This window comes from Eucyclogobius newberryi, unplaced genomic scaffold (assembly GCF_026437365.1).
Source record: "Eucyclogobius newberryi isolate DKJ021-1_F unplaced genomic scaffold, fEucNew1.0.hap1 SCAF_2, whole genome shotgun sequence".
NCBI classification, from domain to species: Eukaryota; Metazoa; Chordata; class Actinopteri; order Gobiiformes; family Gobiidae; genus Eucyclogobius; species Eucyclogobius newberryi.
In genome coordinates, this window is record NW_027315834.1 from 45571020 (window position 1) to 45598109 (window position 27090).

The following is a 27090-nucleotide window of genomic DNA, read 5'->3' on the forward strand; positions in this document are numbered from 1 at the left end:
TCACCTCCCTGTGTAACTGATTAGCATCTGAATGCCCTGGGCGTCTACCTCTCCAGGGATTCAAAATTCTATTATAATCAACCGGAAGGTTGAATCTTAACCCCCCGTTTCTATTTAAGGATGTTTTTTCTTTTTAACAAAGATTGCAAAGTGGCTGTTCACAAGAGACTTTATCAGCACAAAAGACACTCGAGTTCAGGACCACAGAGCGCCGTGCATCTGCATCTTAAAGCCTCTAACCACTCTATCGAAGACAGTGAGGTGAAGATTCTGAGCAAGAGAAAAGATGGTTTGAAAGAGGAGTTAAAGAGGCAATCTTTGTTAAAAAAGAAAAAATATGTTATGTTAAACATTAAATGTTAATATGTTAATTCCTCAAACATGCATGAATGAAACGCACATAATAACGTGATCAAAAGCAGCTTAAAGAGGAATCCTTAAACTGACTTTTACAACGACTCGGTGGTTGTAAAGTAGAGAATATAAATGCTGTGTAAATGGACTATCCTCACCCTCCAGTGTGGCTCCAGCTCCATGGTAACCCAGGTGTGTTTGTCCCAGATGAGAGTGATGCCTTTACTTGGAACTGTTATAATGATGTAAAGTCCCACTGTATGAACTGTGTACATAGGACTGTCCCATGCCCGGGCCCTGTGGACATGCTCGGTCACCGTCGCGTCGCTCAGGGTGACGGTGAAATGGTCCTTCAGGAGGAAAGAAAATCCTTCATGGACGACTAATTATACAATGAAGAAGTAGTTGTAAAGTACTTACCCTGACATCCAGTACAATTGACCGAGAACAAGTGAGGGCCTCGTCACAACAGGGCACGCTTTCAACCCGCACAGAAAAGGTCCCTCTTCTCAAGCCACAGTTATCCTAAAATATAACAGTATTTACGTCATTACATTGTTTTACCATTTAGTAATATTAGTATCATTCCTTATGAGGGTGCATACGTCAAAACTGGGACTGCACTGGGATTTAAAAGTGTCTATGAAAGGTTTGGAACTCATTTGACTAAATTGCAGTTCACCTAAACAAGTCATGACAACACACACTAGAACTCTTGACATTTTTAAAAAAAAACGTACATTTTTACAACAGGTGTTAAAATGATTTTGACCAAAAAAGTCAAAATTAGAAACAAACTATTGCATGCACTTCAACCCAGAAGAAAACCTGAACTAGAGAATGATTCTGGACTAGAACAGGACAAAACCAAGACTACATCAGGTCAATCAATCATATCCTTAAACTAATGTACACTTCCTCCCATTCTTGGACCTCACAGGGGTCAGACGGCTCAGACTGCCAGCCAGGCCTCTGTCAGTCTGACCTAAGGCAGCTGTGGAAGCGGTGATACATCATCCCAACATTGGAAAGGGTTTCCCCCATGAAAAAGACAATATTTCGTACAAATATGTTTCCCATGTGTCATCATCAGTTTGTCCTCAGTGCATCAGATTTATCTTTTTGAACAATAAAATGAGAAAAACAGAAATAGAAGAGAAACTAGGCTAAAAAAGATTTTTTTTGTTTACCCAGATGCATTCATTTTCAATACATTTTAAAATCTAAATATTGGTATTAGCCACAGCAGCAAGACAAATATCAGATCTCAATATTGGCTAAATACAAAACAAAAGGCTTTATTTGTATGATGTTCTTACCCTGACAAATATGTACTGACACGGACCATCAAAGCGATACCATTTGGAGTCAAACGTTTGATAGTGCCCGTTCCCAAACACTTGACATTTACCCGGACACGGTTCCTCTGTGCACTGCCATTGGCCACGAGAGCAGACGCTGGAAAAACACATACATTTCTGCTTTAATTACACATCATAGGTCGGGCTCACATGATATTTCGACTGCAAATTTGTTCGTCCTGGTTTATGGTTAATATGTCTAATTACTGGACCGATTCACATCAACCCTGACAAACTGGCATAAATGTGTGCGTCTTTTATAACTTTGTGAACCCGAATTGACCAAAGCGATCTATGCGCTCCCATCCTCATCTGAAATTGTCTTGTATTTATCTTTTCCCTTTACAATAATCATATAGGACGTAGCTCGATGCCGGTGTAATCCCTCAGTCAACATTTGGCAAAAAGAAGGTTGAATTCTGAACAGATGGAAACAAAGCGAGAATTTCACAAAAATTGTCTGTGATTTTAAGTGTAATTTCTTAAATGGCGCTGGTTTGAATTTAAAGAAGAGGGTTAGCATTTTTTACACATAATAGGTCGAGATATTTTATTGTTTAGAGAGGAAATTATGTTATTTTTCGGAATTGCGCTCCATTAAATTAAATATTATGTTTTTACCATGTTTTTACCATCTTTAAATCTCTATTAGGGATTCTTAGGGATGTCACGATATAAAATTTACACGTTGAGATTATTATGAGAAAATTGTGAAAAAATGTAACGATTAGGCTGCCCCAAATAAATTGTCTGTTTGCTGTAACCTGACCCACCATTTTTCAAGTGGGTTGGTAGGTAGGTAAATTCTTTTTTTTCTTTTTTTTTTAACTTTGAAGGCAAAAAAAAGATCCAAAATTAATTGTATGTTTGGTGTAACCCTACCAATTTTTTTCAAGTGGGTAGGTAGGAAGGTAGATTCTTTTTTTTTTTTTACTTAAAAGCATAACAAATTCCAAATTTGTATATAGAATTTAATGATAATTTACCTATGAAATTAAGTTAATATTATCATTTATCAAAAGAGATGCTACCATAAATGTACAAAACAAAAAAATGAATAAGTCCACCCAATAAACAATTTTTGTACAGGACAAATTATTTTATTTTTTGGCCATTTTCATGTCGTAGAATCGTCGACGTCTTGGTCATCATATATGACAAATTCTGCATATTTCAGCCACTGTCAAATCCCGTTTTTTCTATTCTGCCAGTGACACGCAGTGACCGCCAGGGGTCAGGCTTCAACAGACAATGAGTTGAACGTTCTCCGCTTGTGTTAAGTTTCATTTTCTTTTTCGGCTTCGTAATATTTTTAGCGAGTTCCAGTGACACAAAATTATTCAACACTGCGCTTTTTTGAAAAAACGGTCGGTGAGTCGGCGAAAATATAAGAAAAATAAAAGAATTTGGCATAATTTTGACAAAATGCTGATTTTTTTTTTCAGTCGGCTATAATTTTGACGACTCGGTCGGGTTACGGCAAACAGACATATTATTTTGCTCTGCCTCATTCATGATTGTTGAGACTGTGACTATGACCGTGAAATCTTTCATATTCTTTCATTCTCGCTGTCTAACATGTTACTGTTTCTCAGGTTTGTGACCAGCTTCATACGGGCCAAAAACAAACAAAAGAAATACATGGAACTTTCTGAAAGACAAAATGAAGTTAAATATGACAAAGCCAGATAAAAAAAAGTACTTTATATTTAGGTCGATTTTTGGACCATCGTTTGAACTAAAAAGACCTGAATGTCCATAATTATTGATCAACGGAATAAAATTTACATCCCTCTACTGGTTTGTAACATTTTTAGGCTATTTGAAAACTCTATGAGGTGCGATGACACAATCCCGAGCTCTATAAGTGCTAGATGAATATATGGCCAAGAACACCTTCAGTTGTACGGTTTAAAATAACAGCTTCTCCTTACTGTGCACAACTAAGACGTGTTTCAGCCGTCTTTTTCTACCGTGACGCTATAAATACAGAGTTGTACCATGTTTTACAGCTGCTCATGACGCTCTCCCCTGCACTGTAAACCTTTCCACTGTAGGAGCAGGTGCAGTTGTCCAAAGGTACACAGTGTCCATAGTGATCCTCAAACTGGTGGAACGGACAGTAACAGCCACTTTCACAAGAAGGAGCCTGGGAAATAAAGTGACAAGCGTTCAAACATATCACTGATCATCAATTATTCACATCACAATCACATTTTTCTTATTTCATTAGGCCTAAGTGTAATTATAAGGCAAATTACATCCGTACATATTGTCATGGTGATATGACTAAACTCAACTCTCAAACTCAGTGTGTATATTACAAAGACTTTTTTTTTTCTTCTCCTTAATTTTTAATTTTTATGGATGGGCAAGCAGACATGGGGTGTTCATCAATATTTTTTGGATAACATTTGCACACAAAAGTGAAAAAAAAACTATCTGAACTGAACGGGCCTCTGAACACGGCCGCCAAATGAAAAGTGGTGGGAGAAGAAGAACCAAGCTTCCTGCAGTACTGCTCAGCGGCCTGTAGAGGCCACTAAACGACACTGACTTCAAGCTTCGGCCGCAGAAGTGAGGGGTAAAACAGGCTTACTTGGATATATTTCGGAACAACAACAGAGACATAGGCACACACTCATTCACATTCACGCTCACATGCGTTCATTAGGGGAAATATACAGTGGCCAATTTTGCACATGCATGTCTTTGGACGGTGGGAGGAAGTCAGAGAACCTGGAGAGAACCCACGGTAACACGGGGAGGGCTCTCTCTTTCTCTCTATTTCTCTTTCTTTTTCTGTCTCTCTTTCTTTTTCTTGTTTTTTTTAACGGTATAGCATAAAACACATACTTTGAAGACGTACAACTACAATAGGTGGCGGTAAATGCATCTTTTCAGTTGACTGCAACAACAACAACAAAGGGAAGACATGCAGACTCCACCCAGAGGAATCATGTGATGTTGGTCTGGCCAAGAGACCGCCGTGTCTGTAGATATACATGCACTTGTATAGTAGTTTAATTTGTGTAAAATGTCCAATGTTCATATGACCAACAATCAAAAATGCACCGATTCCCTGGACGGCCCGAAAACAGCTTTTTAGTCTGTGTAGAACTTATTTTCTCTCGAGGTCGGCAGCCCTTTGTTTACTAAAGCCAGAAGGTTTACGTCAAATAGCAACGCTCAGATGGACGTCCGGAATGAGGTGAAATAGATGCTGTGCAATGGCAACAAGCCTTTGTTGTTGTTGTTTATGTTGATGTTGCTGATGTTGTTGTTGTTGTTGTTGTTGTGTTACTTTTAATGGCGGTTGGCAGCCAACTTAAAAAGTGCATTTACCTACTGTAGTTGTACTTCTTCAAAGTATGTGTTTTACGCTATATTTGTCTTTAGGTAGGTGGCGGTAATGTAACACTTGGATACCAACTGCCATAAAAGGCTAAAGAAGAAGATATTCTGTACAGTTGCCATGACGAAGATGTCACAAAAAACACCAACATTCCGAGACTCTAAGATATAGGAAGGCCAGCTGGAATAAAGTGTAAGAAGAAGAACTTTTAGGACTACGACAAAGTCTAAGGAATAAAGTCTGGCGGTAATGCAACACTCGGATGTCAACCGCCATAAAACAACAACAACAACAAAGTCTGAGGAATAAAGTCTGGCGGTAATGCAACACTTGGATGCCAACCGCCATAAAACAACAACAACAACAACAACAACAACAACAACAACAACAACAACAACAACAATAAAGTGTAAGGGACAAAGTCTGAAGAATAAAGTCTGGCGGTAATGCAACACTTGGATGCCAACCGCCATAAAACAACAACAACAACAACAACAACAACAACAATAAAGTGTAAGGAATAAAGTCAAGAAAACAAGAGAGTCAAGAAAACAACAAAAAGACAGAGACAACAACAACAAAAACAAATCCCGAAAAAACTATAAGACCGAGGAATACCAAAAGTAATGCCACTCTTGAGACAAAAATATCTACAAAAAGAACCTCGAATGACGAAAACTGGACAGAATATGCAACCTGTAAATTGTGCTGAATAACCAAAAAGAAAAAGAAAAAAAAAGAACACCATTGGATTGCAAGCTATTTAGAAAACAGAAAGCAATATGTGCGAATAAATGGCACATATTCTGAGAGGTATGATATCAACTATTTATTTTATATAAAAAAATATTTACAAAAAGTTAAACAGTGGTTTGTCTTAAATTGATTTATTCTCAACATTAATAAATCAGATTTTATATTGTTCAATGATAAACAAAAAATAGAATTCAAAATCGGAAATTAAAAATAAATAATTGATGACAGACTTATTAACATTATTCAACTCAATAATTGTCCCATCTTTGACCTACTGTATAGAAATGTGAGGTTCCACTTGTTGCAATTTTACCTGAGAAGAGCCCGTAACATGCACGGCACGCTGGCGTTATTTCATGGAGATGAGAGGGGTAAGCGCCTGAACCAAGCCAAACAACATTAATGGGAATATTTTTTGTTTGCTGTACAAATTAAGATATTTTTTCACTGTAACTTGATGAAAGCCTCAATCTGGTCAGACGCAAGCAATATCCATGGGTGAAGACGGAGAACGAATGAAAAAACACTAAATTGTATAACTTGAACCGGTATAAAACACCAAAGAAGAAGATAACTTGAAAGAAGAGCCATCATAGGCAACCTGGATTTAATAACTCATCAAATGCCTTAAAAGTCCATAGACAGAGAATCCAAGCAGTCTATTATCTGTAACAACAATTTGTTGCATTGGACAAATAGGTGGGATGTGTCGGCGTTTGCTTTGCAGGTTTTAAGAAGAGCCAAGTAGAAATGGGTGAAGTTCAGGACGTCAGGGATGTCAAGAAGCCTTTTGTTGCTCCTGCACTAAAACCTTTTGAACACTATGACTTCTCCAGGGCCAAAATCTGTTGCAACCTCTCATGGCTGGTCTCCAAAGCATTTGAGACAGACAGCATCCCTGCAGACCTCCAGGAGCCGTTCTACACAGTCCAGTACGAGCAGGAGCATCTGAAGCCTCTGTTGGCCAGCCTGCTCCTGTCAGCTGACCTGTACTGCCGAGCAGGAAGCCTTATCCTCAAGGGTGATACTTCAAAGCCTCTGCTGGGACACAAGGCTGTTATCCAGGCTCTGGTCCAACGTGGACTCTATGTCATAGACCAGGAGAGACTGGTCTCAGCGCAGGACCTGAGGACGAGGCCTCTGCAGATGAGTGCTCATCTGGCCATGATTGACACGCTGATGATGGCTTACATAGAAGAGACTGTGAGTGTGGATAATGTCATGTCCTGCATCTGTCAGTATTCCCAACCTGACTCTGAGGAGGAAATGCCATACGACACTGAGGACACAGTTAAAACCTGGATCAACAAGGTAAATGAGTATCTAAAAGACATTTTGATCCAGGAGCAGAAAATGAGTGAGACACAAAACACAGATCCAGTTGGAGCTCCTCGGGCTCGCTGCAGAAAAGATCAGAGCCACTCACAGCCCATTCCCTGGATCCCTCCAGTGGACAATCTGCTCGAGGACAGCGCTGATGGCTCAGCTCTGGCCGCTCTGCTGCACTTCTACTGCCCTCAGCTGCTGCCTCTGAATGATATCCGTCTAAAGGAGAACATGGCGCTCGCCGATAAGATCTACAACTTGCAGCTAATCCGGGACTTTTGCAAAAACAACTTAAACAGCTACTGCCACTTCAGCCTCGAAGACATGCTGTATGCCTCCTCCACCATCAAAAACAACTACCTGGTGTTCATGGCAGAGCTATTTTGGTGGTTTGAATTTGTTAAGCCATCTTCTGTGCAGCCAAGGACTCTGGAACACGATGGCACAGTGCCATCTTCATTGTTAAAAGATGTGCCAGTAATTCCTTTATCTATGGCAACCAAGAGGAGCTTCATGGAAAGACCTCCTAGTTCAGAAAGGCCAGATTTACCACTCCGACCTCAACCACGAAACTCAGGAGAGATCAAGAGGTTTATTTCAATGTCTTTTGTTGATGGGAACCTCGGCACTTGGCCCAAAGAGAAACAGTCAGGGCCTTATGGAGTGTCTTACTACATCCCATTGGACAAAGAAGACTCCGCTCCTGCTCCTCACCTCGTAACACAAGGCTTGTCTGTCAGCACCGATGATGGCTCTGGTTTTAAAGTCCACAGCCTTCCTCGGGGGAGGAAACGTAACCTGACATTCCAGCCAGTGAACAGGCAGAGTATTGACATCGAGGAGGAGGAGTGTTGTCCTGACAATCTTTCTAGGGAGCCGGGCAGACCAGCCTTTCCAGATGGACACGACAGTGCGAAGGGAAAAACCCCGTCAATGGAGGATGCCCTGCAAGTAATCCCTAACAAACCCCCGGTGGAAGGGATCAACAGAGGATTCTTTTTGCACAGTCAGGATCATAGAACTGTGGTTGGAAGCTTGGAACCGGTTTCAAAGTCAGATTCCAAAAACACCGACACTGCAGAGGTTGGCACTGGCATTCATAATCACAGAGACAATATGTTGGATGAGGACTCCTCTTTGAAAGACTGCTCTATGAAAATGGACCTTGACATGGACACTCCTAGCCCTAGTCCAAGCAATCAGAGTAAGTGTCCCTCAGGGAGGAAGATGATTAGTTTGGTAGAGCAGAAGATGAAAAAGGTCACTCCAGCTCCACCAGATTCAGGACGGGGAAGTATCAGCTCTATAAAAACCTCTCCAGAGGGCTCAACATTTTGGTTGCCATTATCTGTCTCCTGGGCACCAACTCTTGAGCACAACCCTGTCCAACAACAAACCACTCCTTCTCCCATGGCAAAGACATCACCCTCCCCAGTTCAGCTTCCACCCAATGACCCCGCTCAGGTTATGGCCACTGAGATGGTCCAGCTGAGGATCCGTCTAGAGGACAAACGCAAAGCCATTGAAGCTCAAAAGAAGAAAGAAGAAGCTGCTTTCACGAGACATTGCCAAAAGATTGGTCACTCGGCTCTCCTCAATGTCATGAAGAGTAAAGGAGATGGTGCTGCTAGCTTTGAAGAGGAATCAAGAAAGACTGCAAGTCCCACTTTCAAACTTGGTAGAAGTAAAACAGATACGTCTGATGAGGTAGAGCAAATCTCGTGTTGGACCAAGTCGCCCGGCGCTGGAGAGGAAGGAGTACAAAGCCATCCTCAGATCACGGAAATAGACGTTTCAGAATACACTCGCTCTATTGAAAAACTCAGCCATTCATTGGCTTTCCTCCAGTCTGAGGTGCAGCGACTGTCTCAACAGCAGGAGATAATCATGGCCATGCTAGGGCAGCAGCAGGCCTGGGTCATACCTCACCGATCGCCCACCAGCATCAAGCGCAAATCTACCTCATTCTACTCCAAAAATCCATGCACGGCTCGGCCCAACGAACTCAAGCTGGCCCCGGACAACCGTGTCCTAACTGCCCCACAGTCTGTAGACACCAACCCCAAGCTACGGCACATTTCTCCTTGCCTGCCCTCAGCTAGTTCCTTTGTGTACATGGAAGAGAAGCCATTGTCTGCCAATGCAAAGACAACGGAGAAAACTAAAGAAATGGAGTCTCTTCTTACTTGCGGAAAGGTGCATAGTGGTAGAAGTGCAGCCAAGTCGCTTCCCACGTCCCCCAACAAAATGAACATTAGAGAGCTAGATTTAATGCATGAAACAATTAAACACACTTCGAGCAGTGTTCTATCCCATCCGGTTATCGAAGGTTTCACTATGTCACTTGCAAAATTAGACCCAGAGCTGGATGCCTCAGCGCAAGGAAAGAGCAACTTAATTGAGGTGCCTCTTTCCATAGTTAAATCACTAGAGGATCTGGCTCTAGAAGAGGCCTTAGATCTTCAGCTTGGAATCGGGGACAGCGTGGACGCGGATCAGAAGACAAGTCTGGGCTTTTTCTTTAAGGAGGATGGGAAAGCTGAGAAGAACATGGCCCAGAAGAGAGCAGCTCTACTGGATAAAAGGATGAAGGTAGAAAAAGAAAGACAGCAGAGAAAGATACAACTGGAGGCATTGGCTTCACTCAATCAGTTGGATAGTGACAGTGAAAAGAGAGTTCCAAGGCCAGATGCTGGTGATGGCTTCTTGTCTCCAAGTCGCTCCAGCAGTAGAAATGGAGAGAGGGACTGGGAAAACGCATCCACCACTTCCTCTGTCACATCCAACACAGAGTGCACAGGTCCAAGGTTGTACAAGGAACCCAGTGCAAAATCTAACAAGCAAAACATCCAAAACGCCTTGGCCCATTGCTGCTTGGCAGGAAAAGCCAATGAGGCCCAGAAGAAGAAGATCTTAAAGGAAATGGAGAAATCGGCATCCAACAACTTCTTGGTCCTTTTTCGAGATGCTGGATGCCAGTTCCGCTCTCTTTACACTTACTGCCCTGAGACGGAGGAGATGAACAAGCTGGCAGGAACAGGTCCTAAAAGTGTCACGCGCAAGATGATTCACGGCCTCTTCAAATACAACTCATACAAGAAACAGTTCAGTCAGATACCAGCTAAAACCCTGTCGGCCAGTGTGGACGCTGTGACTATCCATGGTCACTTGTGGCAAACCAAGAAGCCCAGAAAAGTAGTGCCACCACAGAGTTAATGACAAATGACTTCTCACTTATGAAACAGAACCTCATTTTACAATTCACTGTACATATGCATAAAGATTCAAACACCTACAATGCCAATTTATGTTTGTATTACGTTCTTACATCCACACTCTACATAATTGTCCTCGTCCGGTCCATATGGTGTGAAATAGATCCTACAAGACTCTTCTCTCTCTGTGTTTGGATTGTTATTTGATGATTATGATTAAAATATCACTATTAGTTGTTGGGGGTCGATAATGTTGATTGCACTTCTTTTTGCTCCTTTTCATGCATTCTTTATAGAACTGTATGTCACTGATAATGTATTTTATATGTTATGAAATAAATAGACTAGAGGCTGTGCGATGGCAGAAGTCTCTATAATAAAGAACTACGGGAAATTGTTGTTGTTGCTTTTAATGGCGGCTAGCAACCAACTTCTTCTTTGGTGTTTTATGGCGGCTGGTATCCAAGTGTTACATTACCACCAGACTTAATTCTTTAGACTTTATGCCAGAGCTGACTCTTCTGCAGACCTTCTACTTCAGACTCCACTTGATTCTTCAGAAGCACATGAGTTCCAAGCCCACGAATTCTTCCGACTTTATTCTTCCGACTTTATTCTTCAGACTTTGTTCTTCTGACTTTATTCTTCCGACTTTATTCTTCCGACTTTATTCTTCCGACTTTATTCTTCAGACTTTATTCTTCAGACTACAAAGGTGCATTTTACGATGGCTGAACGTTGGTGGAAGAAGACGATTCTTTCTCTCTGTATACTTTGAAGACGTATCTTTATATATAGATATGAGAATGAAGTCTAAGGTCAGGGGAGTTATAGTAGGCGTCCCTACGACGACATCTGTGGATGACATAAAGGAGAATTTGACTGGAGCTAAGGTGGTGGATGCTAGGCGGTTGAAGATGACCCGGGATGGGGTAAGGTGTGACAGCCTGTCGATAATGATTAGATTTGAAGGTGGGATCCTGCCTCGTGTGGTGTGCGTTGGGTACATGCGCTATGGCGTACGCCCATATGTTCTGCCGCCCCTGCGTTGCTTCAAGTGCCAGCGCTTTGGGCATATTGCAGCGGTCTGTAGAGGGAAGCAGAAGTGTGGTAAATGTGCAGGAGACCACGAGTATGGGAAGTGTGACGACGGAGCAAAACTCAAGTGCTGTAACTGTGGGGGAGAGCATAGCTCTGCCTACGGGGGATGCGTGTTCAGCAAGAGGGCTGCGGAGGTGCAAAAAGTTAGAGCCTCTCAAGGCATATCCTACGCGGATGCGGTCAAGAAGGTGTCTGGTAGTCAGGTGACGGTGGATGCAGTGGGGGCTGCCAGTGCTGCTGGTGTCCTAGGCGACAGGGGAGGGGGCAGCGTTGCCCGCAGCCAGGGGGAGGTCCCCACTGGGATGCCCGTGAGTGTGGCTTCCACGGGCAGAGGCCCTGTGGGTGCGGAGGATGTACTGGTTGTGAAGAGGAAAGATTTCTTCCTCTTTATAGTGGAAGTGATTAACTGTACTGGGCAAACCAAGAAGAGATCCGAAAAGACTAAGATCATCGCTAAGGCTGCAGGGAAGTACTTTGGAGCTGGGGGCCCCGAGTGGACGGAGATAGAGGATGCGCTGCGGGAGGGCGCCCTGCCCCATTCTGGCAGTGGGAGTGGGGGGGCTCCCGATGCGCCGTCAGGTTCCGGGGGCTCATAATGGCGGTGGTTGTCTTGCAATGGAATGCGCGTAGTCTTCGTGCTAATGGCCAGGAATTTAAGCATTTTGTCTCTACCTTGTTGAACAAGCCTCACGTTATGTGCGTGCAGGAGACTTGGTTACGACCTAGGTGGGGTTTTGGGATACAAGGGTATGTGTGTGTTAGGAATGATAGGGAGCAGGGTAGAGGCGGAGGTGTGGCTGTGTTTGTCCGAGATGACCTAAATTACGTTGTTGTCAGTGTGAGTAAAGCGCCGGAGGCCCTGGCGGTGAGGGTCTGGCTGGGTGGTGAAGCTGTTACTGTGGTTAACCTTTATAATCCGTGTGGTGAGTTAACGCTAGAGTCCTTACATAGTATCGGTAAGGATGTTCGGGGGAAGGCCGTGTGGTGTGGGGATTTTAATGCGCATAGCGCTTTGTGGGGCGGTAGTGGTACCGATAGGTATGGGCAGGTGGTAGAGGGTTTTATCAATCAAAGGGAGTTGGTTTGTCTGAATGATGGGGGTGGGACCCGCTATGATATGGGGACCGGTGCGGAAAGTGCAATAGATCTTACACTTGTGTCCAAGGAGTTAGCTGGTGTTTGTAGTTGGGAGGTTCTTGGTAATCTTTCTTTTGGTAGCGATCACTATCTAGTCCGCACCGTGATTGGCTTTGGGAGCTGTGTGGTCAGGGGGACGAGGATCCAGAGGTGGCAGTTGGCAAGGGCGAACTGGGGGGCTTTCCTGAGGAAAGCTGATGATGGTTCTAGGGTTCTGCAGGAAGGAGGATTGACTCAGGTGGATGATCTCAATAGTGCAATTGTCTCGCTCATCACGCAGTCAGCGGTAGGCACGATTCCTAAGAGTGGTGGTAGTGGACATAGGAAGCGGGTGCCGTGGTGGACTGAAGCATGTGGTCATGCTGTTAGGGCGAGAAATGCGGCGTTTCGCCGGCTAAGGGTTGCCCACACTGAGGGTGCCCTCATTGACTACAAGAGGGCCCGCGCTGTTGTGCGGAAAACTGTGAGAACGGCCAAGAGTGCCTATTGGAGGCGGTATTGTTCCAAAATTGGGAGAGAAACGCGTCTCGGGGATGTTTGGGGGATGATTAAGCGGATGCATGGGGTTGAGCGCCGTCGTGGGACCCCGGTCCTAATACTGAATGGTGTTGAAGCAGTCAGCGACGTTGACAAAGCTGAACTGTTGGCCAGCACCTTTGTGTCGGTGCACAGCTCTGACAATCTCTCACCTGCGGAAAGGCACTACAGGGAGAGTACTTTGGCCCAGAATTCTGAGCTGATTGGGCACCAGCCTTCGACTCAAGATGACCTTGACCTTCCGTTTAGTTTGTTTGAGCTAAGGAGAGCACTTTCTAAGGCGAAACAGACAGCCCCGGGTAAAGATGAGGTGTGCTATGACATGCTCTCTCATTTGACTGATGACACGCTTGGGCTAGTCCTGGGTCTTTTCAACCGTGTTTGGGATTCAGGTTGTGTTCCATCTGCGTGGAAACAGTCTACGGTGGTGCCGGTTCTGAAGCCGGGTAGGCCAGCGTCTGACCCTTCAAGTTATAGGCCGATTGCCTTGACGTCGCAGCTCGGGAAAACGATGGAGCGCATGGTTACCGAGCGGTTGGATTACTTCTTGGAGAGTCAGGGTTTGCTTCCCGCGCACCAGAGTGGTTTCCGTAGGGGCAGGAACACCATGGATTCCGTGTTGTGTTTGGAATCTGATATCCAGCTGGCCAGGGCTCAGAAAGAAAAGGTTATTGCGGTGCTCTTTGATGTGGAGAAGGCGTACGATATGGTTTGGAAGGATGGGCTCCTCATTAAGCTGCGGAAGTGTGGTGTGAAGGGTAAACTGTTTAACTGGGTCCGGAGCTTTCTGTCTGGCCGGCGTATCCAAACCAGAGTGGGCGCTGCTTACTCTGGGGTCTATGGGGTGGAGAATGGGATCCCGCAGGGGAGTGTGTGTAGCCCTATCTTGTTCAATGTTATGATTAAGGACATCTTTGACGACGTGGATGGGTCTGTTGGGAGGAGCCTTTATGCTGACGATGGCGCTCTATGGGTGAGAGGGAGGAATCTCCGGTTTTACGAGGCGAAACTGCAAAGGGCAATACAGCAGGTGGAGCAGTGGACCCTGAAGTGGGGGTTTAAACTGTCCGTACGGAAGTCTCAAGTGATCTGTTTCTTCAATGGACATAGGGACGTCTCCCTTCGACTGCATGGGCAGGTGCTCGAACAGGTCAGGGAGGTGAGGTTCTTGGGGGTCACCTTTGACGAGAGGCTTAGTTGGCGTCGGCACATTGATGAGGTCAGTGGTAAATGCAAAAGGGTGAATAACTTGCTTCGTTGTCTATCCGGCCAGGACTGGGGGGCCAGCAGAAGGTCGCTCCTGGGTATTTATCGGGCCGTCATGAGGGCGGCTATTGATTATGGCTGTATAGCCTACATGTCTGCGGCTGAGACTAACTTAAAGAAGCTTGATGTGGAGCAAGCCCAGGCCTTGCGCATCTGCTGTAGGGCTTTTAGGACCTCCCCTGTCTCGGCGCTGCAGGTTGAGTTGGGGGAATTGCCGTTACGGCTCCGGAGGCTAGAACTTCTGTTGGCTTACTGGGTGAATGTGCAAGGTCATACGAGCTCTCACCCGGTGAGGGACTTTCTCAGGGTTGATGGGGGGCAGAGTGAGGCTGGCGGTATGATTTTCAGCCAGGTAGGAAATGCGAAGGCGCGGCTTGCGGGGGTTGGTGATCTGCGTGTGAGCCCGTCGGTGGCTTTGTCTGCTATAGCTCCGTGGAAGTTTGTCCCGGCTCCTGTTGATGTTAGCTTGCATGGCAAGCTTAGAGGAGTCGCTGGGAGGGCACCGCAGTTTGCCGTTCAAGCGCTCATCGATAAGCACTCAGGTGATGTGTTTATTTATACCGACGGGTCTAGGGATCCTGAGAGTGGGCGTACTGGCGCCGCTTATTTTGTGCCTGACCTGGGGCTAGCGGTCAAGAAGAGGTTGACAGATCGCCTTTCTGTTTTCACGTCGGAACTTATAGCGATACGGTTGGCGTTGGAATGGGCGGAATCTGCTTTGCAGTGTTGCGGCATTGTGGTGGCCTCTGACAGCCTTTCTGCATTGCAAAGCATTAAATCTGGGAAATCGGATTGCAGACAGGATGTGTTGAATGGCATCTTCTGTCTGATGCTCTCCCTGTCCAGGAAGGATGTGAGGGTTTCCTTCATTTGGGTCCCTGCGCATGTGGGGGTGGATGGTAACGAAATGGCTGATGCACTGGCTAAACGTTCCCTTCGGCGGCCATCAATTGATGTGGCGGTTGAGTTAAGCAAATCTGAAATCAAGCCTGTTATCAAGAGTCATGTGGTCGGCCTTTGGCAGGAATTTTGGAGCCACTGTGTTACTGGACGGCATCTCTATCACATACAGGGTAGTGTGGGTCCTTGCGGGTCTATGGGCAGGAACGCGTGGGAGGAAAGGGCCTTCGCCCGCATGAGGATTGGCCATACTGGACTCAATTGGTCACTGAGTAGGATAGGCAAACATCCGACCGGTCTGTGTGGTCACTGTCGGGTGCCAGAGACTGTCGAGCATGTGCTGATTTGCTGTGAGGCTTATGATAGGGAAAGGGCCGGGTTGGCCTTGTGGTTTCGGAATAATGGGCGGGAGTTCAATCTGCGGAACGTTCTGGCGATCCAGTCACAGGGTTTGTGTCAGGCTGTGGTTGCTTACTTATGTAGCACAGGGCTGGGTAAACGTTTATAGAGGTGGGGGGTGTTGGAGACTGAGCCGAGGATGAGGAGCAAGAGGATGTTCTAACGCGCTTGGACTTCATGGGCCTAGAAACGCCAAAGTGATGGAAGAAGGACTTCTAAAGGATAAAACGACAAAGACGTCCCATGACCTCATGGGCTTTGTACTTCCAAAGCACCGAACGTCAAAGAGGGCGAGGAAGGTGAAGAAGAGTCTCCCTGGAATAAAGCCGGTTGGTCTCTGACACAACAACTATTCTAGTCACAAAAACACATCATGACCTCATGGGCTTTGTAACGCCAAAGCGATGGGAGGAGTACTTTTACGGACTACGACAGAGTCTGAGGACTACGAAACGTCTGAGGAATAAAGTCTGGCGGTAATGCAACACTCGGATGCCAACCGCCATAAAACAACAACAACAACAACAAGTCTAAGGTCTAACTGCAGTCCACGGCAATGTAACGTCTGAGGAATAAAGTCTGGCGGTAATGCAACACTCGGATGCCAACCGCCATAAAACAACAACAACAACAACAACAATGTAACACTTGGATACCAACTGCCATAAAACACCAAAGAAGAAGAAGAAAAAGAAGAAGAAGAAAGAAACCGCCATAAATAAACAAAGAAGAGGAAGTGATAGATGTAATTTCAAGCTGCACTGCAGGGAGATATCTTTTTAAAGGACATCCATGAGCATAACACTCAGCGCTTGCTCGAAGAACAGAGAGAAAATGAGGTGTTGAAGGACGAAAGAAAGGAAACAAACGCATACATACAGAATCTTCACTTGAACATGGATCTTCTGGAGACAGAGCACTTTGAGTTGATGGAGAAGGAGGTAAGAGAGGAGGAGAACACAGCGCGGGTTGATCAACTCACTAAACAGGTGGCATCACTTCAAGCTGCTCTGCAGGCAGCTGAAGAGGGTTTTAAGAATGAGAATGAAGTGATGCAGAGAGATTTCCAGGAGTTAAAGCATATGTATGAGCATAACACTCAGCGCTTGCTCGAAGAACTGCGTAAAAATGAGGCGCTGAAGGAAGAGAGACAGAAAACAAAAGAAAATGAAAAGGAAATCACAAATAATCTTGATTTAAATTTTCCAAATCTGGAACTAGAGCACCCTAATAATAAAGAGTTGATGGAGAAGCTGAATAGAAAGGAGGACACAGAGCTGGTTGATCAACTCACTAAACAGGTGGCATCACTTCAAGCTGCTCTGCAGACGGCTGAAGAGGGTTTAAAGAAGGAGAAAGAAGTGACACAAAGACATTTCCAGGAGTTAAAGGACAGCTATGAGAAGAACACTCAGCGCTTGCTCGAAGAACAGAGAGAAAATGAGGCGCTGAAGGAAGAGAGACAGAAAACAGACGAATATGTAAAGGAAATCACAAAGAATCTTGAGTTCAATTTGCAAAGTCTGGAACTAGAGCGTCTTAATAATAAAGAGTTGATGGAGGCGCTGAAGAGAAAGGAGGAGGACACAGAGCTGGTCGATCAACTCACTAAACAGGTGGCATCACTTCAAGCTGCACTGCAGACGGCTGAAGAGGGTTTAAAGAAGGAGAAAGAAGTGACACAAAGACATTTCCAGGAGTTAAAGGACAGCTATGAGAAGAACACTCAGCGCTTGCTCGAAGAACAGAAAGAAAATGAGGCGCTGGAGGAAGAGAGACAGAAAACAGACAAATATGTAAAGGCAATCACAAAGAATCTTGAGTTCAATTTGCAAAGTCTGGAACTAGAGCGTCTTAATAATAAAGAGTTGATGGAGAAGCTGAAGAGAAAGGAGGAGAACACGGAGCTGGTCGATCAAATGACTAAACAGGTGGCGGCGTCACTTCAAGCTGCTCTGCAGACGGCTGAAGAGGGTTTTAAGAAGGAGAAAGAAATGATACAAAGAGATTTCCAGGAGTTAAAGGACAGCTATGAGAAGAACACTCAGCTCTTGCTCAAAGAACAGAAAGAAATTGAGGCGATGAAGGAAGAGAGACAGAAAACAGACGAATATGTAAAAGAAGTCACAAAGAAAGTTCGGTTCGATTTGCCAAATCTGGAACTAGAGCGTCTTAATAATAAAGAGTTGATGGAGAAGCTGACGAGAAAGGAGAACAACGCGGAGCTGGTCGATCAACTCACTAAACAGGTGGCGTCACTTCACGCTGCACTGCAGACGGGTGAAGAGGGTTTTAAGAAGAAGAAAGAAAAGTCAGAGAAAGATTTACAGGGGCCTCGGCGCCTGTTCATAGAACAGACAGAAAATGTGGTGCTGATGAAGAAGAGACAGGAATCCAAAGCATACATAGAGAGGCTTTGCTTCAATATGCAACATCTGAAACAGAGCACCAAGTTGATGGAGAACTGGTTCTAAGAGAGGAGTAGAACACGGAGAAACTGGAACAAGTTTTTGATTACTACCTGAAGCTTGAAAAGATGGAAGGCCCTAAATATGATGTCTATGAAGAAGGCAAGAAACGGCAGGAAGGAAATGAGCAGAACCAAGCAGAACTGAAGAAAGAGAAGAATCTGATGTTTAGACCTTGTTTAGACTTGGTTTAGGGCTGTTTGGGTGTACTTTAGATCTGGTTTAGGTCTAGTTTAGACCTGATTTAGTCCTTTCTGGTTTCGATCTGTTTTTTGAAGTACAGAAAAGAAATTGTGATTTGTACTGAATTTATCCTGCTGAAAACAAGAAACTATGAATAAATGTTGTTTTTGAAAAATTGTCTATGAGAATCTGAAGATGTTGATTGGGTGACCAGAAAAAACAATACATCTCTTGGTAATACAATAAAAGGCAGTTTGCGGAATCTGTACTTGTAATTCTATATTGTTTTCATCTAGTCTGAACAAAATACTGAACACAAAAGTGTTTTGTTTGAATTAAAATTCTTCCTATCCTCTGATAAATGATTTATAAACTTACCTGGTAATCTATTTATGATATTAATGTGTGTCATAATGTCTAAAACTGTGTTTAATAGAACTAACAAAGAACACACTTCACTACAATAATGTCGTGAATACTAGATATAGTCGGCCTCACCACCACACACAGATCTGGAACCCATCTCCTCGAGAGGGACTGGACAGTTCTCTGGTGTTGCCCACGGGGAGAGGCGGGGCTGGTGTGGGCTTATAGCCCCACAGCTCAACCGCCACGTGTTGGAGTTCACCCCAGTGTCCCCACCTACGGGTTGGGGACAGGTCTCTCACTGTTGTGTCGGCCTACGGGCCGAACAGCAGTGCAGAGTACCCAGCCTTCTTGGAGTCCTTGGGAGGGGTACTGGACAGTGCATCGACTGGGACTCCATTGTTCTACTGGGGGACTTCAATGCCCACGTGGGCAATGACAGTGACACCTGGAGAGGGGTGATCAGGAAGAACGGCTTCCCCGATCTGAACCCGAGTGGTGTTCAGTTATTGGACTTCTGTGCTAGCCACGGTTTGTCCATAACGAACACCATGTTCAAGCACAAGGGTGTTCATCAGTGCACATGGCACCAGGACACCCTAGGCCGGAGGTCAATGATCGACTTTGTTGTCGTGCCATCTGACCTCCGGCCGCGTGTCTTGGACACTCGGGTGAAGAGAGGGGCAGAGTTGTCAACCGATCACCACTTGGTGGTGAGTTGGATCCGCTGGCGGAGGAGGAAGCCGGACAGACTTGGCAGACCCAAGCGCATTGTGAGGGTCTGTTAGACGTCTTGCGGAGTAAGGGTATTCAACTCGCACCTCCAGGAGAGCTCCCATATCCCCGGTAAGGTCTATTCCAGGTACTGGAGAGGAGAATCCGACCGATAGTCGAACCTCGGATTCAGGAGGAGCAGAGTGGTTTTCGTCCTGGTCGTAGAACACTGGACCAGCTCTTTACTCTCCATTGGGTGCTCGAGAGTTCATGGGAGTTTTCCCATCCACATGTGCTTTGTGGATCTGGAGAAGGCTTTTGTCCGTGCCCCTCGGAAGAGTCCTTTGGGGGGTGCTCCAGGAGTATGGGGTCCGGTCCCTGTATGAGCGGAGCAGGAGCTGTGTTCACATTGCGTCACATTGGGCGTCCATCTCGGGCGTCCGGTGCGAATTTAATGAACTCAGCTTAAATCTGGGAATCTAGGGCCGTATTATGCCTTTGGAGGTAGCGTTAACGGGAACCTTTTCCAGGGAGCGGGGGCCAGACCACTACCATTTTGCTACCATGCCAATGTTAACGCTGGCGTAAAGAGGCTGGAGTGGGCTGGTGCCAGTCCATAGTGATAGTGTTTGATCCAATAACATTGTTTGATTTTCCGTTTTTCAATTTGTTCCCAAAATTAAAAAAATAAAGTAAGTGAATAAAATAAAACATTTAGATGCAGTCTGAGAGCATTGTTTCTTCATTTAATTCACCTTTATTTGTGTTGCATAACGTGGAGTATGTCCTCAAGAAGGGCGTGTGGGCTGGTCCGGTCTGGTCCAGTCTGGTCCAGTCTGGTCCAGTCTGGTCCAGTCTGGCCCTGACCGCGCAGTAACAGGTCCAACGGTTAAGCAAAATACCTTAATTAGGTTCTTGAAGGAGTCAATAGAATAGAGCCCAATCAATAGAATTAGTTATTGTGTTTTATTTTATTTATTTTATTTTTTTTCCGGGTTGGGAAGGAGAAACCTCTGGTTCATATTCCAATACAGTGGGTGGCGTAAATGTAGAGTGCCATTTGCCATAAAACAAAACGAAGAAGAAGATGTTGGGAAAGAGAGCCTAGGAGAGCATGTCTGCTGTGAGACCCTGGTTTTGTCTCTGGTTTTGTCACCGCAGTACGTTTTTGGATCCTGTATATACTTTGTTTGATAGTTGTTGGTTTGTCACTGTGAATATTCTACCACAGGTTCTGGGACTGGCTGTAAATAAAAGTCACCACACCAATTCTTCAATTAAGCCATCAATTTTCACGGAAGCTAAAACGAACCTGTGACAGAGAATTAAAAACAGACTAGTAGTTTGATTAATGTTACCATGTGGTCTCAAACTTATTCTGACATTAAGAACATTCTAAAACTGTTGAAGAAATGTCAGTGTTGATGCTTGCAGTATCTAGTTTCAATATTAGTTTTAGTATCTGATGTTTATATATATTTGACAACTCTAGTACAAAGTAAGGAGCAATTAAGACATGCAGCAAACTTACAAATCTAAAATCACGTTACAGTTGTATAAATGGAGTCTCCGTGTACTTACTGAGGGTTTGCTGAGACTGCCACAGGTTTTGTGAAGAGTGTCCACGTTATAATCTGAGCAGTGGACGCAAACCTTCCCATTTGTACATCCTGGAGAAAAGTTATTTTGAAATGAGTTATTTGTAATGTAGTTTGTATGATGTTTCACTGCAAATAAACATAACATTATACTTTCAACGGTTCATTCAATAAAAATGCATAGCTGTAAGTCAAGGTTTTTATACAATTAGAAATGAGGAAGTGTTTATTTACCACAGTCGTCTGAACACTTCAATTCTCCATCCTCACAAATGCTGCAACAAAAGTATGATGTTAACTTTCAGTCAAATGTATTGGCTTGTCTTTTGGTGACATTTTGTATGATTAGATTTGTCTTTACGTTCCTGTGTTTTCATGTTAAATCCTGTTGAGCATACTTGCAGATGGAGCAAAGCCATGTGTTACCTGCGTGATCAGTGAATGTGTTGTTGTGTTGTAATGAGCATGCGCAATAAATGGTCAGTAGTGTTGTTTTTTCCCTCAGACCAAAGAGACGACGGTTGTCTGTACTTTTTCCCCCGAACCACATTGGTGACTACAAAACGATAGACTGCTGCAGAATGTCTAACGTAACAGGTTATGGGCCCAGTCAAGTAGGCCAAAAGTGGTTCAGACTTTTATTCGACGGCGAAGAGAAAAGTTACGAGCTGTGGGAAACGAGGTTCCTCGCGCATATGGAGTTACGCGGCCTCAGAGGAGTTATCTCGGAAGACCCGGAGATAGATGAGGAGGACGAAGATGCTTGGGCGGAAGATGAGACGAAGAACGGCGAGGCATATGCAGAGCTAGTGCAATGTCTGGACAACAAGAGCTTGTCATTGGTAATGAGAGACGCGAAAAGAGACGGAAGAAAAGCGCTGAATATTCTCCGCGAACACTACGCTGGAAAGGACAAACCTCGCGTTGTGAGTTTATATTGTGAACTTTCCTCGCTTCATAAGACCAGCAATGAAACGGTAACTGACTATATTATTCGAGCAGAGACTATATTCACATCATTGAGAAGAGCAGAAGAGCACATTAGTGATGGGCTTCAGATAGCGATGGTAGTTAAAGGGCTACCTGATTCATACAAGCCATTCGTTGTGCACATCACCCAGACAAATGACACTGTAACGTTCAGCGAGTTTAAAACGAAACTGCGAAGTTATGAGAGTACTGAAAAATATGGGAAGAGTGACGTGAATGCTGATGAAGACAACGTGATGAAGACTAGTTGGGCAACAAGGTCACGAGGAAGAGGAAGAGGAAAGAAAATGGTCCTGGCTGATGTTGAATGTTACACGTGCGGTAAAAAGGGACACATGGCCAGGACATGTCCGGACGGATACCAGTTGAGAAAAGAGGAACGAAAATGGGACACAACACAGCGCGGAAGGGGACAATATCGAGGACGAGGCCGTGACCATGTGAAGAAAGTTGATGGAGAGACGGAGGCAGAGCCTACATCTTTTTGTTTCTTCAAGATGAGTGACTGCTCTACACAAAGAGGAAACAAGAAAGGTCTCATGGTCGACTGCGGCGCCACAACACACAATGATCAACAACGCCACAAAGTTCAAAACAGTTGACAAGAGCTTCAGACCTGAGGACCACATGATCGAGCTTGCCGACGGATCCAAGGTGAGCGGGATGGCGAAAATGAGGGGAGATGCTGAAATCTACTTGTTGGACAGCGAGGGACGAAGAGTGAAAACGATTCTCAAACAGGCACTCTACATCCCATCGTTTCCACAGGACATCTTTTCAGTTAAAGCAGCGACGGCCAACGGAGCTGAGGTCCACTTTAAGGACGGTAATGACTGCCTGGTCCACAAGGATGGTACCGAATTCAAAATGGACGTGTATGGTAGGCTGTATTACCTTAGCACAGTAGAAGATGAAAATGTTGATGAAGTATATGGGTGTCATGACATTCAAACGTGGCATAGGATACTTGGTCATTGCAATTTTGATGATGTTGCAAAATTAGAAAAGGTGGTTGAAGGAATGTCTATAAAAGGGAAACATGACAAATCCAACCAAAAATGTGAAATATGCACACAGGGCAAATTCACACAAAGCAGAAACCGACAGGCAGACTCTAAAGCCACAGCTGTGTTAGAGCTTGTACACACAGACCTATGCGGTCCTATAGAACCAGCAGATAAAGATGGGTACAGATATGCAATAGCATTTACTGATGATTGCAGTGGGATGATATTTCCATACTTCATTAAAACAAAAAGTGACACGACAAAAGCTACAGAAAAATTCATAGCGGATGTAGCCCCATATGGAAAGGTAAAGTGCATAAGGTCAGATAACGGCACAGAGTTTACCGGACAAGAGTTTCAATGTCTACTTAGGAGTAACGGGATAAGGCACGAGAAGAGTGCACCCTACTCACCTCATCAGAATGGGACTGCCGAAAGAGGGTGGAGAACCTTATTTGAGATGTCACGATGCATGCTATTGGAGAGTAACCTCCCAAAGCAATTATGGACATATGCTGTACAAACAGCAGCCCAAATCCGCAACAGGTGCTACAGTAAGCGGCTAGAGCAGACACCTTACCGTGTTTTTACAGGAAAAACACCTAACCTATCCAACATGCAGATATTTGGCTCTGAATGCTATGTTTACAAGCAGGATAAGAAAAAGCTAGACTCTAGATGCAACAAGGGGATCCTTGTAGGCTATGACAAATATAGTCCAGCATATAATGTGTATTATCCTGAGACAGGAAAAGTCCTAAAACATAGGCTGGTAAAATGTATCACCAAAGGTGGCACAGATAACCAGACCCAGACAGATTGTGACATGGGGGAAGACATTGAGAGTTATGTAAATACACCTCAGAAGAGAGTCAACCAGGGTCAGAGACAGAGACAGCCTGAAGAGAGTAAAGAGTCCATTGTTGAAGAGGCTGCTGAGACAGGTCCGACCCAGACAGATAGTACTCAGAAAGAAGAGGGAGAAAGGAGATACCCTACAAGACAGAGAAAGGCTCCAGAATACTTTAAGGAGTACCAGTGTAAAGTTGAGTGTAACAATGACGAAAGTGAGAATGTAGATTATTTCTACAGAGTAGCTTATGATGTTCCTAAAACACTTAGAGAGGCAATGGACTCTAAAAAGTCAAAAATGTGGGCTGATGCGATGAAAGAGGAGATGAACTCTTTGACAGAGAATGAAACTTTCACTCTGACCCCACTGCCAAGAGGCAAGCAAGCAGTGGGAGGTCGCTGGGTATATGCAGTGAAAGAGAGCCCAGATGGATCTGAGACTTGTAAAGCCAGATATGTTGCAAAGGGCTATGGTCAAGTGGAAGGAATTGACTATAAAGAGACTTTTTCACCAACAGCCAACATGACCTCTGTACGAGCATTAATGCAGGTGGCTGTACAGGAGGATCTTATTTTACACCAAATGGATGTGAAGACTGCTTACCTCCATGCTCCAATGGACTGTGAGGTATATATGGAACAGCCGGAAGGTTTTGAAATCAAATCAAAGAAAGGGGAACACTTAGTGTGTAAACTCAACAAGTCATTGTATGGTTTAAAACAGTCCGGGCGTAACTGGAATATGTTACTACATGATCACCTTACAGAGAACGGTTTTGTACAAAATGATGCTGATCATTGTGTCTACAGCAGAAAATCTGAGAATGAGAAAGTGATTTTGTTAGTATGGGTGGATGATTTAATCATAGCAGCGAGTAACAACACCTTACTCAGTGATGTGAAGGAAATGTTGAAGAGAAGATTTAAGATGAAGGATATGGGTCCACTTAAATACTTCCTGGGTATAGATTTCAGACAGAGTGATGGAGAAATCAAAATGACCCAAAAGAGACACATAGAGAAGATATTAGCGAAATTTGGAATGTCCGAATGCAAACCGAGATCCACCCCATGTGAGCAAAAGTTAAACTTTGACAGTGAGGGTGAAGTTATTGATTCAACAGGATACAGAGAGATAGTAGGTAGCTTGATATACATTATGACATGTACAAGACCTGACCTGAGCTGGGCTGTTAGTAAACTATCTCAATACCTAGCAGAACCAAAGCAACAGCATTGGGCTACAGCGAAACACATACTGAGCTACTTAAAGGGTACTATGGATCAAGAACTACACTACCAGAAATGTGAGGAAAGCCCATTACAGCTGGAGGGATACAGTGATGCTGATTGGGCAGCCGATATGGATGACAGGAGGAGCACAACTGGATACTGTTTCAGCTTAACTGAGAATGGTCCAGTTATATCATGGAAGAGCAGAAAACAGCAAACGGTGGCATTATCCACATGCGAAGCTGAGTATATGGCGCTAGCAGCCACTACTCAAGAAAGTATGTATCTTGTACAACTACTTGGAGGAATAGATATTTGTAACCAGCATACACCAGTCAAGATATTTGAGGACAACCAGGGGGCGATAGCTTTATCAAAGAACCCAGTTTGCAGACAGAGAAGCAAACATATAGACATAAAGTACCATTTTGTACGGTCTGCACACGCAGAAGGTAAAATATGTATAGAATATTGCCCTACTGCAAACATGGTAGCTGATGTCCTTACCAAGCCTTTGACAAAAGCTAAGTTTGAAAGTTTTAAGGGATATTTGTTTGGGAAGTAATGTTGAACATTGCTAATATACCAAATGTTTTATTTTAAAGTTGTTTTGAAATGTTTAGAACTTTGCCAGTATGCCAAGTGTTTTATTTTGGGGTTATATATTTTTGTTTACTATATGAGAACTATACACATGTCTTTGAGTGGGAGTGTTGAGCATACTTGCAGATGGAGCAAAGCCATGTGTTACCTGCGTGATCAGTGAATGTGTTGTTGTGTTGTAATGAGCATGCGCAATAAATGGTCAGTAGTGTTGTTTTTTCCCTCAGACCAAAGAGACGACGGTTGTCTGTATTTTTTCCCCCGAACCACATTGGTGACTACAAAACGATAGACTGCTGCAGAATGTCTAACGTAACAAATCCAATATTGCATTGATTGCTACAGGAACCTGAAATGGAAGTAAATAACCTGGTACAATGCATCTTTCCCGTTTGGTCAATGTTTTTTGTACACTTTCCCTTTATAAAATAAAAACATTCCATCCCTTTTCTGCTAAAGCCCGTCTCAACACGTGTTATTATCATCAATTCCTCCTAAGTCTAAATGTAACTGATAAGGACTCGTCTACAGTGACTTTTCTTACAATTATTATAAGAAGAAATATTTGCTATCATTGACACATGACACAAATCTTGAATTCACCTGAATTCATTTAATTTCTTTTTTATTTTATTTTGCTATCATTGACACATGACAAAAAATTGTGAAATCTTTAATTCACTTTAATTCATTACATTTTTTAAATTAAATTTAAATTAAAATTTTTACTCTCATTGACACGTGACTAAAATTTTCGAAATCTTCAATTTATTTATTCATTTTTTTATTTTTTAAATTGTCTTTTATTCTTTTTTTTAATGTCACTTTTTAAACCGTGTTCAGCTCACCATTGTCGGCCATCGATGACTGCTGGCCCTGGCGCTGTGGTGCCGCCGTTATAGTGACACTCGCACTGAGCTTTGGGGCGGCAGCTGAGCTCCTTGGTCAGGTGTGTTCCTTCAGGACAGCCACAGCCCTCCACTGGGACGTCCCGCAGCAGACAGCACAGGTCCGGTCCAGACAGAGAGCGACACGTGCTGTTACAGGCCACCACGTTGTAGGAAAACTCCAGGTTCCCCGGGCACTGCACGGCTGCAACACGACAACATGACATTAGAGAACAGTCCACTTCAAAACGCAGATGAGAATAGAGTTTTTATTGCACTGAAATACGTGTACAAAAACCTGTGTCGTTACTGTGAATGTTCAATTGAAATATAATATAATATTCCACAGTATGTCCAAATGTCTCTACAAAATTAGCTACACTTTTAATACAACTGTCCAGGCATTTCTGAGGCAAGAATATGAAATGGTTCGACTTTAAACTGTCATCGGTTAGACGTCGTGTTAGTGACCAAATAAAGAC

The 27090-nt window shown here is 44.1% G+C and overlaps 2 protein-coding genes and 1 pseudogene across 2 annotated transcripts in view; 2 read left to right on the plus strand and 1 right to left on the minus strand.

Moving 5' to 3' along the window:
• The window catches only part of LOC140367179 (mucin-19), a 49579-nt gene that overhangs the window by 5147 nt on the left and 17342 nt on the right, over nt 1-27090 (minus strand). Inside the window, exons 17-24 of the mRNA XM_072453533.1 lie at nt 26570-26813; nt 21271-21311; nt 21020-21108; nt 7253-7270; nt 3716-3864; nt 1674-1812; nt 775-879; nt 513-704 (exon numbers count right to left, since the gene is read on the minus strand). Coding sequence (XP_072309634.1) covers nt 513-704; nt 775-879; nt 1674-1812; nt 3716-3864; nt 7253-7270; nt 21020-21108; nt 21271-21311; nt 26570-26813 — 977 coding nt within the window. The remainder of the gene's footprint in view (nt 1-512; nt 705-774; nt 880-1673; nt 1813-3715; nt 3865-7252; nt 7271-21019; nt 21109-21270; nt 21312-26569; nt 26814-27090) is intronic.
• LOC140368253 (calmodulin-regulated spectrin-associated protein 2 pseudogene) lies at nt 7384-10368 on the plus strand (annotated as a pseudogene).
• On the plus strand, nt 16557-18241 carry LOC140366981 (uncharacterized). Its single transcript, XM_072453248.1, has one exon. It carries the CDS (start codon nt 16604-16606, stop codon nt 18179-18181), a length of 1578 nt encoding a protein of 525 aa, XP_072309349.1. The 5' UTR covers nt 16557-16603; the 3' UTR covers nt 18182-18241.